The 13,242-nt window shown below is 37.8% G+C and overlaps 1 protein-coding gene and 1 pseudogene across 2 annotated transcripts in view; both read right to left on the bottom strand.

Moving 5' to 3' along the window:
- Positions 1-783: 783 nt before the first annotated feature.
- LOC103602965 lies at positions 784-5,075 on the bottom strand (annotated as a pseudogene).
- Positions 5,076-6,997: 1,922 nt separating this feature from the next.
- Positions 6,998-13,242, bottom strand: part of BOLL (boule-like RNA-binding protein) — a 48,579-nt gene continuing 42,334 nt past the window's right edge. Inside the window, exon 11 of one of the 2 annotated variants that reach the window (XM_008587418.1) lies at positions 6,998-8,683. In XM_008587418.1, coding sequence (XP_008585640.1) covers positions 8,660-8,683 — 24 coding nt within the window. In that variant the 3' untranslated portion in view covers positions 6,998-8,659. The remainder of the gene's footprint in view (positions 8,684-13,242) is intronic. The other variant, XM_008587419.1, reaches the window with a different exon arrangement.

The following is a 13,242-nucleotide window of genomic DNA, read 5'->3' as shown; positions in this document are numbered from 1 at the left end:
AAACTTTAGCCTTATCCTTGATCCCTGGGCGACTGGGCTCTGCCTGCTTGCCTGAGCACAGGGGGCCTTTCTTTGAGGCAGGTGGCAGAGGCTGGGGTTTGCGGGTAGGGTCCTGGGCTTGCAGGCTCATGCTTTGGTTCATGGCTGTGTCTTCACAAGTAGGTCACCAGGTGGACTGACAAACAGAGGCCTTGACAGCAGATCTGGAACTTTCAACCCAGCAGAACCAGGGGGGTGGGGATGGAATGTGGGTACCAGGCAAGTAATTTCTGGTTCCACTACAAAACTTTATTTTTGATGAGAATAGAGTATCATTTCAAATCTCTTCTACAGAAACAAAAACCAGACAACATGCAGCCACTTCACTACAAGACTTATATATACTTCTACGTTGTTCTATGTTTTTTTTAAAAGAAATTAAAAAAAAGATTCAGTGTTCACATTTCCATAAACAATTAACCCAGTTTCAGGAAACCCTGCTCCGGCAAGGGAAGGGAAGCAATGCTTTTCCCTGCCCAACTCTAGTTTGATTACTGGCCCTGATGCTTGCAGGTGCCCAGAAAAGCAGCAGGCTGTGAAAGGGTAAATCTATCCCAGCCATGCTCACCCGCCACGAGGTCGGTAAGCTTTCGAGAAAGCAGAGGGGAAGACTAGCTTACCACGAAACCCTTTAAAAAAAATATTCATACACTTCAACGTGCGCCTGTCCAGACGTTAGAACAAGAGCTTAGAAATGCTGTCCAGGCCGCTGGGAGGCAGCGGCTTCCTCACACTCACCTGTCCTCAGAGGGCGGCGTATGGACGAAAGTCTTGGCTCTTCAACTGGAGGCAGGAGACCCATCCGCTTCCTAGTTCATGTTTGTCTCTTTCCTCCAAAACCTGTGCTGGGTCTTTGACTACGTGCACGGGAAGCACAAATGTTCGACTTGTATGCAAAAAAGTAACAAAAACTAGAATATAAAAAGTTTTGGTGGGCCGAGCCCGTGGCGCACTCGGGAGTGCGGGGAGTGCGGCGCTGGGAGCGCAGTAGCGCTCCCGCCGTGGGTTCGGATCCTATATAGGGATGACCTGTGCGCTCACAGCGCCCCCTGGCTGAGCGCGGTGCGGCAGGTCTCAAAAAGGACGAAAAAAAAAAAAAAAAAAAGTTTTGGTAAAATAAGGCCATCTGTTCAAGTCCTCCTTGGAAACTTGTAAAAGATATTTAAATACTACAGTGAAAAGGCATCTTAATATACCTTTTTTCTTCCAAATTTTATTTTGTCAGTATACAACGTGGTTGATTACTGTGGTCCATTACCGAAATCTCCCTCCCTCCTCTCTCTTCCCCCTCCCTCCCAACAATGTCCTTTCTGTTTGCTTGTCCTATCAACTTCAAGAAATTGTAACTGTTATGTCTTCTCCCCCCCCCCGGGTTTTTTTGTGTACATACTTTTGAAAAACATCTGAGGTAATCCGCCAAGATTAAGAATGTATAGGGAAAAAAAAAAAAAATCAATCCCGTTGCAGAAAGGAAGGGGCGGGGCTGAGAGGGCGGCGGGCTGGCGGGTTAACGCTTCAGCTACTAGGAGGCTGATGGAAGCCTTGCTGCGGTTCGCATAGTCATACAAGATCTCCCCGGCCTCGAAGTTTCGGGAGGCTATGAGAATAAGGAGAGGTACGCCATCGATGTCGTGCGGTTTGGTTTGGCAGTTCCCACATTTGCTGTGATAGATCAGTCTCCGGAGGCAGTTGGTCTCCGTAGTTGCATCCACGCAGTAGGTTTTGCTCAGATACTCAAAATAGTACTTGTAGCAGCCCGTGGAGGGGTCTTGCCCATCCACAGCCTTCCACTTGGTGTCGGTGATCTCAGTGAGGCCCCCGTGATATACCACTATAAAGTTGCCCCAGGAGAACTGTTTGGTGGCGATTATGTCCCTCCCTTTGCCATCCACGAGGTCAATCTGCGGCTCAGCTTTGCTCTTCTCGGAGCTCCTTCGTCCAGGGTAGAAATCCGTAAGTTTGCTACTCTGTGCGTTTTTCCTTGAGCTATTCCAGGGCTTGCTTGGCGATGGCTGCATTAGGAGAATTTTGGAGGTTCTGCTGCTTTAGATTTTTGGTTTGCTAAAGGTGCCAGAGGACCTCTCCTGGAGTCTTTGATCCTCTGCTCCTTGGACTTCATGGTGTTCCGTATTGCATTCCCAGCATTTCTTTCCTCGTTTCTGGTAGATTCCAGCTAACGGTTTCCCGTGGCATTTGACTTTGTGACGTGCAACTGAGTTCTCTTCCTGAAGAGGGGAACGCATTCCAAAGCATTTGTTCGGGCTCATGTAGGAATTGATTGCCCAGTAAATACATTCTCCTGCAGCCTCGCTAAGGCCCACTGCGGCTCGCCCCGTACCCTCGTCCTCGCCGCCGTCGCGGCCGGCCACCACCGCTGCGGCTGCCGTTGACGCTGCTGCTACCGCCGCCACCACCGCCCCGGCGGCGCCGGGGGCGAGGGGGACGGATGGGGGCGCCCCCCCGCGGCCCCCCCCCCCCCCCCCCCGCCCCCCCCGCCCCGGCGGCGCCGGGGGCGAGGGGGACGGATGGGGGCGCCCCCCCGCGGCCCCCCCCCCCCCCCCCCCGCCCCCCCCGCCCCGGCGGCGCCGGGGGCGAGGGGGACGGATGGGGGCGCCCCCCCGCGGCCCCCCCCCCCCCCCCCCCGCCCCCCCCGCCCCGGCGGCGCCGGGGGCGAGGGGTACGGCTGGAGGCGCCCCACGGCGCCCCCTTCCCCCATAGCCTCGGAGGCATGGCCGGCTCCCGAGCACCACAGCAGCCCCGGCTAGTCTTGTCCCTTAAAATAAGTTATCCAGTTGTAAACTGCTGATTTCTTTGGGGGCGTTGTCCCAATAAACTTTTTGTAAAGCATCAATTATTTTACTTTTTTTTTTTGGTTCAGTTTTAGCAGAATTAATGTTTGTTTTTGCTTCAATTTTTGCAGAATTCATGTTGCTCTGATAGGCGTTTTTTTCAAACTGTCTTATCCTTCTTAACGCTTCAAACTAGATCCTGTTCAGACATGTTATATAACAAGTTAGTAGTTTATTTCGGCGCAAAAATTTTTTACAATCCACGCATAGTTTTTTCATAATAAGCATTTTCCATGAACTTTTTGAAGACCCCTTGAACATACACAGATACATAGACACACACACACACATATAAAACTAAAGAAAGCTCCAATCAAGACATTGCTATAAAAGGGACTTATAGATGATCACTTATAGATGATCACAAAGCCTCAAGTTTCATATGATCCAGATCTTTTTCAACTGGACTTAAAAGAACAGAATGATGATACAAGTGATTATAGCCCAAAGAGTATCTGAAACTCAAATACTGTGAGATATTAGAAACATTTTTTATTTCAAATTCTTCATTAGTGAAAGTAAAATCACTATTAGTGTGAATACCACAAGTCCCATCTGATGGAGAAAATACTTAACTGAGATAACTCCTAGATTATGACAGAAACAGCGTTCACAAATACACATTTGCTAAAGTACAGTACAAAATGTTGAATCTCATTACCTAAGGTTACACCTATGAAAGCCTTTGAGGAAACAGGATAGACTTTTTGAAATATAGAATAAGATACAGATATACAAAAAAGATGTGTATTAATGTGTAATAACACATCCTTCCTAGTTTCATCTTATCTTTAGGATTTAGTCACAGAGGTAACTGCCTGATTGCCTTTTAAAATGTTCTCTTATACTCTTTATAATATATAAAGCAAAATTAATCGTGGTTTAAAAAGATATATCAGTCCACATTGAAGCAAAAGCTATCCTGGTTCTTTCTTCTTTCATACTTCCAAAATGCTCACTGTTATTACTAGAAATCACTGTGGAAAAACATGCAGCTTTAAGAGTATCAATGCATTCAGAAATGGAAGAAGGAAAGAAGCTGTGAAAACCAAGAATGACCTTTGTAAAGTATGAATTAACTGCATTTAAACTGGATTCCTTAACCCAAAACACCTTTCTCCACATTGCCTGAATTTTTTCATGTTGCATTACATGTTGGAAATTCTGCCAATCTGGATTAAGTCTTTTGGATTAATAGGCATTCCTATTCTTAACCTATTCTTAGGGAAGTTGAGACAGGAAAAAAAGTACTTTTTCTCTCCTGCTTTTATTGTCTAAATCTAGAATTCCAAGTTAGTATTATTAGGTTATATATTTACCTCAATATAAATGTTTTTTTTTTTGTGGGAATATCTTTTGAATTTATTTTATTTATTTATTTTTCGTTAAATTTTTATTTTGTCAATATACAATGTATATGTTTATTATGGCCCATCACCGACACCTCCCTCCCTCCTCCCTCGCTCCCGTCCCCCCCAAGAATGCCCTTTCCGTTTGCTTTTTGTAACAACTTCATAAAAGAATAGTTTTTATATCTTCTTCCCCCCCCCCCCCCCCGGTTTTTTTGTGTATGTATGTGCAAATAGGGCTGGGCACAGACTTCATGAATATCTTTTGAATTTAAAAAGCCATTTGTAATATAGTTGGAATTAGGCAAAACTCTTACAAAATTAACTGCGCTTAATTGCATTTCTTTTCTTTCAGCTTAGAGCTTTATTTGAAAATGAAAGCAGAGATGACAGTGCATAAACAATGGCTACATAATAAATATCCTTAAGCACTCTCATTTTCAGTCAAGAAGGTTTGTAGAGTTGGGTGAATAGGACTTATCCTTATTTTCTCCAGGAAAGAAAAACTATTACATATGTGTTTTATATTCACTGTCCCACAAAGGAAGAAATGGAGAAGAAAGAAGAGTCTAATCAAAGGACTTTCTTATTAGACATTCTCTCTTCAGGCCTAAGGGCATACCAAAATCTTGTAGGTACATTCCGAAGAAGTGCGAAGATCTAGGGTCTCCCAAATTTTCTCTGATGAACAACCACCAATAAGTAAAAGGGCTGAAGTGAGGTAAAGACTCTTAGCAGGGGAGGAAGGGAAGGCCTTTAGTCTCTAAGTATAGAGAGGCATTTCTCTCACCTGATTTCCAAAGGGAGGAAGTATACTGAGGAGATGTTTATGACCCATATGACCTTTAGAAAAATACTAAATAACAATTACTCTGTAGGTACACACCTTGATAGAAATGCAAAATCGAGGCTAACATGCTAGCTTAAATAGAAAATTATCAACAAAATATCACTAAATCTTCAAGTATTAGCTTCTATTAACTAAGAAATATGAATACATTGTCAAATGAGGAAAACTGACAAGTCAATAGATGGAAAATTTATAAATTACGTGTTTTAAAAATAAGTTGGATATCAATATGGTATCACTCGTTAGCATAAATGAAATGTCTTAACTATTTGGCCTGTTACTACGTTTTTTCATTTAACTATAATCAGGCTTGGCATTATATTGATACTATTTTAAGTGGCATGCCTGAAAAGAATTATAAAACTGGAAATCCTTAATTAATCTGTTAGTTCACTAGTTTGAAATGGATGCCTGCTGTTTTATATTTGTGGAACCTGACCAGTCAGAAAGTGGGTAACATCTAGATAACCATGAAACTAGTATATGGAAAACTGAGGGATTATCTCACATGGAAAGGAGAAATAAAAAAATGACAATGTGAAATAAAACAAGTAATGTTGAATAGCACTTGAATTCTGAAAGGAACCGGCAGAATGCAGAAAATATTAGCAAATTTATGTAATACACACAAGCAGAGAGACAGAAACACACAGCAGGCCCAACAAATAGCAGCTGCTGTAGCTGCTAATCAGAGAGTTGTATGGCAAGCTGATACCGTATTTTCAGGAATTTATGCACAGGGATGAAAACAGTAAATAGACCTGAAAGAAATAGCACAATTATGAATATTATTTATATTCATCCTTTGGGTAAAATTTTGCCCTTTGTCCCTTTTAAGTCTGTAGTGATTCCAGAATAAATTTTAGTCAAAGTATAGGTCTAGGGGCCAGCAATTTACTGTAATAACAATAGAGCACGTTGAAGCATGATAATGAAGCTGGATTTGATGTACTCCTAAAGTCCTTTCTCGTCCTTTCATTCTATCTTTTAATACTATCAGAGCACAATTTCTGGGAAAGATAAAATAATTTTTATGTGTGACCCCAATTCATTATTTTATAGTGAAGTATAGCATAAATCCAGGAAACATACTCATAAATACAGGAGTTATCATGTGTAAATTTGTATGAAAATATTGTACTGCCATTGTTGGTGGAAATTTATAAAGCAATCTGTCATAAATTAAATCATACCTCTTTCTAAGCCATCCTTCTGAAATCAGCTGGTAGAGGAAGTTAAAGCATTAATTTTCCAAAATCCTTAATCTTTTGACATGTTACCACCTTTCTATCTCTGATTGTAATTAGAAATTTTGGGAAGACAGGTTGCAAAGTTATTACCTTGTGATTTTGTACATGAAATAATATCTGTATTATTCATTTCACTCTAACACAAACTGAATTTTAGATAATTTCTTCAGATTGGCCTTTCAAAATGGGCTCTAAGTAAATAAAAGCTTACTTTTAAAAAATTAGGTTTGGCTGGTTAGCTCAGTTGGTTAGAGCACAGCCTTGTAACACCAGCCACACACACACACACACACACACACACACACAAATTCTCTGTTGAAGATATACTATAAAATAGAAAAAAATGAAATGGGCTTTACTTAGTATGTGTAAAGAGAATTTTCATCCTCTCAATGTGTCTATTTTTAAAAGTACCATGTTTGGGATATCAAGCTAAGCCATGAAGATGGTTGGATGATATCCTCCATAAATTCAGACTGTCAACACATTCTAAAATTTTTATTAGCTTCTCAAAATAAAGCTAAATTCTGAGAAAGTTTGTATGTATGAATTATATATGTGTGTGCATATGCATGCACATAAGCTATATATGTATAGATGTGTGTATTCATATATTCTATATAGTTCTATGGAAGAAACACACTTGGGTATCAATTATTATTGAAATTCCTTATCCAATAATACATCATTAATTTTTATTATCAGTCCAGGATTTGTTTGGCATCATGTTTCACATTTTGAAAATCAAAACATTAACTTTATTGTTCTCTCTAACATCAGTGGTAAATAAATTTTTACTGACAGAACAAAAACCTTTGAAATTTCACTGTGGGACTTATTAGTCGATTTACATTTCTAAAATTGAGAATGATTAATGTACATGGGATCCTTGTATGCTAGTATACATTCATTGGGTCCTACTGTTCTCATGAAACCATTTGACTGGCAAACATATTTATTATGGTTTCAAAAGAAAACACACATTTGACTCACCAGGAAAAACTCTGGGGTCTATGTCCTATTATTTCTGCTGCTAATGCTGAGTATGGAATCCATTTGGGGTTGGAAGGATAGGGAAGAGATAGATTTATTAGGGTAAACCAATTTTTATGGCTTTCCCCCCCAACTTCTAAAATCAGGAAGTCAGTGAAGTAACTGCAAATGAATGTAAAGAGGGATATTTTTTGCACTAGTACAGAAATTTTAGTGATTAAAAACCCTTATGATTTGTTTTGTAACTTCTGAATGGTGACTTTTTCCCCCACCTATTTTCCAATTTTATAAGAAGAACTGGCTTTAGAATCAGAATCTAAAGTTTTCCTTTGGTGTAAGAAAAAGTTTTACATTTTGTGAAAACAATTAATTGTCCTTTTAAAAATTAATCATATATATAATCGAATATATTGGTAACACATAAGAAGAAAAGGTTAAAAGATTAAAGCAGTCAAAGAACACTAACACAGTGGAATGTCAGTCAATATTATGGGATCATGTCAGATGTGAGCCCTTCTTTTATAAAGATTCCACTAGGTTGATCCATATTATATAAAATTTGGTACAAAATGGATTATGTTATAGGAGGGTTGAAGTATTATCTTAAATATTAGAGAAAAAATTTAATATAGTCAAATTAATGACATGAAAAGGCAAGAATACTGATCATGTTGACAGTATTTCTAATATTTAGAAAAAGTTATATAAAAAGAAGCACAAATACTATTCAAATTCTGAAAACCATGGCAGAAGCAAAATTAAGTAAGGAGTAGCAGTAACAAATAATTAGACAAAAATCATATTAAATGACAAAATAGTAAAGCAAAGTAACAGAACTCAATCATTAAATTTAATTAATATAATATATTCTAAAAGGTATGAAAGTATTAAAAATTCTATTAAAATTAGAAATGACTCTTATCCTAAATATTAAAATAAATACTAAAGTATGAAACATAACATCTAAAAGTCTGAGAAGAAAAGAAATAACACAAAGCAGAGAAAATGAAAAGACACCTCACTATTCCCAATGTGGTTATTATTTATGGAATGGATAAAACATGTAGAAAATGTCACCACAGTTAGATTAACACATTAAAAAAACCCAACATGCCACATCTACCTAAGTAATTTTGTAGAACAGCTGAAAAAGCAAATTTTATCAAATTTAGATAGCTTATAGTGGAATAAGTAAGTATATTGAGATATTAACTAACCCTAAGTTTCACAACAGGCAGCTTCTAGCCGGTTTGTTGAAGCTGGATCTCGGCCACACAAGGATCATTAGACAAGATATCAGTTGAGCTGGACTAGAGCTGCCCAATTGTCTTAATAATGAATGCTCCACACTGTCTGTTAAGCAAAAAGAAAATATAGGTCAGAAACACTACTGGAATAAAAGGGATAAGAATAGATGAGTGTAGAATAGCAATCAACATTTACTAAATATTTGAATAACATGTGGTACTAATTAAATTAGAGTGTTATGAAGTGAGAGGCTAGCAGATAGGAGGGTTCCAGAACTCAGGAAAAGCTTGCTCCCTGCTCTCTGAGAGCTTACAATCTATATTAGAAAATCTCTAGTCTCTGTCACAGTATAAATGTTTAGTACATAAAATGAGGAACAGGTCAGCACAGTGAGTTATAACATTTCCTTCAATTAGGTGGTTTTTAAAAATCTGTTTTTAAAAGGAGAGTAGTGTTTGGCAAAGGCTATTAGTTGCCCAACACCCCCCCAAAACCAACCTAGCTGCTACTTCCTTTTTGGCATTTTGAGTAAGCCAGCTTCTAATTTAGGGGATCAAGCTGTCCTTAGACATATTTTTAATTTTGGAGAGGATCAAAATTTTCCATATCTGTTCCAATATCTCTAGAGCTGTGCTGTCTAATACAGCTTTCTGTAATAATGGAAATATTCTATATGTACACTGTCAAAGACAGTAGCCAGTAGCACTTGAAATGTGGCTAGTTATAATTGAGGAACTAAATTTTTTAAATTTAAAATTAAAAAAAAAAATTTAACTTCTCAATTTACATTATAGTTGATTTTCGTGTCCCTTTACCTGAGGAACTAAAATTTTAATTTCATTTAATTTCAGCTAATTTAAAATTGAAATCGAATAGCCTCATGTGGCTATTTGCTACCACATTGGAGGCAGCAAGACTGTAGAGGTTCAAACTTGTCTGTTTTGCTAAAACCAAACTCTACAGACTGGCCTGGATTTCCCTGGCCTGTTCAATACTGTCCAAACCACTTAATATTTTTTCACTGCTGTACTCTGTCTAGAATACTGGCAAGCACATGGTAGATGCTCAATAAATATTTGTTGAATGAATGAAATCTATTGTGATAATATACAGTTATTCATGCCTAGTCAACTACCCGTAGCTTATTGGCTATAACCCAATATACTCTGGTCCTCTCAGGAGAAATAGAGAAATGAAGTCAAACTTTTCTATGTAAGATTGCTTGGTTAAAGGCTCAATGTGCCTAGAGAGAACAAGGAACAGTGCTAGCTTCATTGTATTCATATGTGAATAATTTAGGTTGATGAGTAGGGGAAAACTGGAGGGAATATAATATTTAATGGTAAGGAATTTGGTAAGGATATGGATAAAAGTTGATGAAAGTGATAAGAGAAAAAAACTAATTTCAGATTAAAAAACCTAAATTCAGATGTTATGCATGACTAAAGGATGAAAAGTTAAGATGGAGAAGTCTTGAAGAAATAAATAGCAATCCCATTAGGCAATAATAGAGCTTTAAAAAGGGATTAGGTAATGGCGAGAAAGATTAATACAGTATATTATTCTTACAAGTTGATGAGCTGAAAAAGAGACACAAAATAGTATAAAATAGACCATGTATCATCAAGAGCTCAGAAAAATCACTAGCATTGTTTAGATTTTAGAGTAGAAATTAGATGGGCAAAGTAGCATATAAGTGGTGAGGATTCTGAAAATAAAATGTAAGAAATTAAGTATTCATAATTTTCAGTTTGAGGAGGTAGTGATCATAATTCAGATAGTAATCTATTAGGATTAAATTAGGAAGAGAATAAAACTATTGGCATCAGATTAAAACACTATTAAAATGCAAAAGAAAACTGGAAAATTCTCTTAGGAAGACAGTTCAGAGGGCAAAGAGAATGATAATTTGAGGACAGGTTAGTTAACAGTATTGAATTAAAGAGAATCTAAAAGGACAAGAACTAGCACAAGACCTTTGGGATTTGGCTAGTAAGAAGTCGTCAGATCTTGTCAATATATTTTGGATGAGTAGTTTAAATAGATCACAATACTGAAGGAACAATAATATCGTATGGAATGAAAAAGATACACCTATACTCTTTCCCATGCCTTTCCAAAACAGGTAAACTTAAAATATTGTTAATGAAGTGCACAATGCAAAATCATGTGTCCTCAAAGTGGGGGAAGATGTTATTAAAAAAAAGTTTAGAAAACTGTTCTGTAAGGGCTTGAGGTTTGATGAGTTGAATCTTAGGTCCTGAAAAGTAAGGTGTGCCTATCCAAGTAGTCTGGGTTCTAAGGGTGAAAAAAAAAAGACTGGCTAAGGAGAAAATAAAGTTCAATTAGAAGAAATGATAGACTCAAAATGCAAGTGCTCAAACTAAGAATGGAAACACATAATTGGATATGAAAATAAATGTGCTACACAATAAGACAGTATAAAATTTGCTCATACTACTGTATTAACTAATACTATCCTTACACAGTAATTAATAAATATCTCAAATTATCTTTTACTTTTCCGCCTCTCCCCATCCCCCCCATTGATGAAGTATTTTGGCTAGTAAGAACTTATGGCAAATGTAAATATAGTCCAGAGGCTCAGGGTGAAATAATCCATGTTAAGCTAAAAAAAAGATTAAAAATAATTAAAAATGGAGATATAACCAAAGCATTTATACCATATTTCATATTATAGTTTAAGAGGATACATTAACCTGAAAAATGGGTTAACGCAACGGTTGTCAAACTATGGCCTACAGGCCAAATCTGATCTATCAGATTTTTATTTTCCTTTTAAATTTTTTATTTTAACTTCTCAATATACACTGTAGTCGATTTTCATGACCCTTTACCCATTCCTCTTCTCCCCTCCCTCTGTCCTCTCCCCCCATATCATATCTGTTCACTTGTCTTAAAAAGTTCAAGGAATTGTTGTGATTGTTGTGTCTTCTTCCCCACCCACCCTATGTTTGTTTGTGTGTTTATTTGTTTATTTTTAGCTCCCACGAATAAGTGAGAACATGTGGTATTTCTCTTTCTGTGCCTGACTTGTTTCACTTAGTATAATTTTCTCTAAGTCCATCCTTGTTGTTGCAAATGGTAGTATTTCTTTCTTCTTTATAGCAGAGTAGTATTCCATTGTGTAGATATACCACAGTTTCCTTATCCACTCATCTGATGATGGACATTTGGGCTTGTTCCAACTCTTGGCTATTGTAAATAGTGTTGCAATAAACATTGGAGTACAGGTATCCTTTCAGCATGATGATTTCCATTCCTCTGGGTATATTCCCAGCAGTGAAATTGCTGGGTCATATGGAAGATCTATCTGCAATTGTTTGAGGAACTTCCATACCATTTTCCATACCATTTTTCAGTCCCACCAACAGTGTATGAGAGTTCCTTTTTCTCTGCAACCTCTCCAGCACTTATCATTCTCAGTCTTTTGGATGTTAGCCATCCTGACTGGAATGAGAAAATATCTCAAAGTGGTCTTGATTTGCATTTCCCGGATGCTGAGTGATGTTGAGAATTTTTTCATGTGTCTGTTTGCCATTCATATATCTTCTTTTGACAAATGCGTATTCAGCTCCTTTGCCTAGTTTTTAATTGGGTTATTTGTTTTTTTGCTGTAAAGTTGTTTGAGTTCCTTGTGTATTCTGGATATTAATCCTCTGTCTGATGTATATTTTACAAATATTTTCTCCCACTCTGTTGGTTGTCTTCTCACTCTGTTGATTGTTTCTTTTGCTGGGCAGAAGCTTTTTAGTTTCATATAATCCCATTTGCTTATTTTACCTTTAGTTGCCTGTACTTTTGGCCATGATCATTGTTTGTATTTTGTGTATGGCTATTTTCACACAAAAATGACAGAGTTCAGTAGTTTTGAAAGAGAACATGTGGCCTGAAAAGCTTAAGCTGGGTGTACCACGGTTTATCCATTCACCTGCTGAAAGACATCTTGGTTGCTTCCAAGTTTGGGTAATTATGAATAAGCCTGATATAAACATCTGTGTGCAGGTTTTTGTGTGGTCTTGAGTTTTCAATTGAGTACTTTCTTGACCTGTGGTTTAGCCTTTTCAGGCCGGGAAGAAATTTTCGGGTAGAGAACTTCTCAAATCCTATGAAAGAAAACCTTTAATAAGATGCCTTACACGCACAGGGTGAGTATACTCTTGCTTTGGATTGAATGTTTGTGTCCCCCCAAAGCTGATATGTTGAAGTCTAATCCCCAGTGTGATGGTATCTGGAGGTGAGACTTTTGGGAGGTAATTAGGTGATGTGGGTGGAGCTCTCACAAACAGGATTATTGCCCTTATAAGAAAAGACAGGAGAGAGCTTGCTTCTGCTGTCTTTGCTCTTAGCCTTGCAAGGGTATATAATGAGAAGACAGACATCTGCAAACTGGAAAGTTGGCCCTGACCAGATCCAGATCTCCTGGCACCTTCATCTTGAACTTCCCAGCTTCCAAAACTATGAGAAATAAATGCTTGTTGCTTTAGCCACCCAGTAAATGATATAGCTGTTATATTAGCCTGAACTAAAAACACTTTATATTGTGGAAATAACTTATTACCAGACTTAAATATATTGGATTCACCTTGATTAAATATAATTCAAAATCAGAAATTATAACCTTATTAAAAACCTTGGGAGAA

Source organism: Galeopterus variegatus, unplaced genomic scaffold (assembly GCF_000696425.1).
Source record: "Galeopterus variegatus unplaced genomic scaffold, G_variegatus-3.0.2 Scaffold4386, whole genome shotgun sequence".
Lineage (NCBI taxonomy): Eukaryota > Metazoa > Chordata > Mammalia > Dermoptera > Cynocephalidae > Galeopterus > Galeopterus variegatus.
Note: the sequence above shows the minus strand (reverse complement) of the source record. Positions and strands in the feature narration are given on the sequence as shown.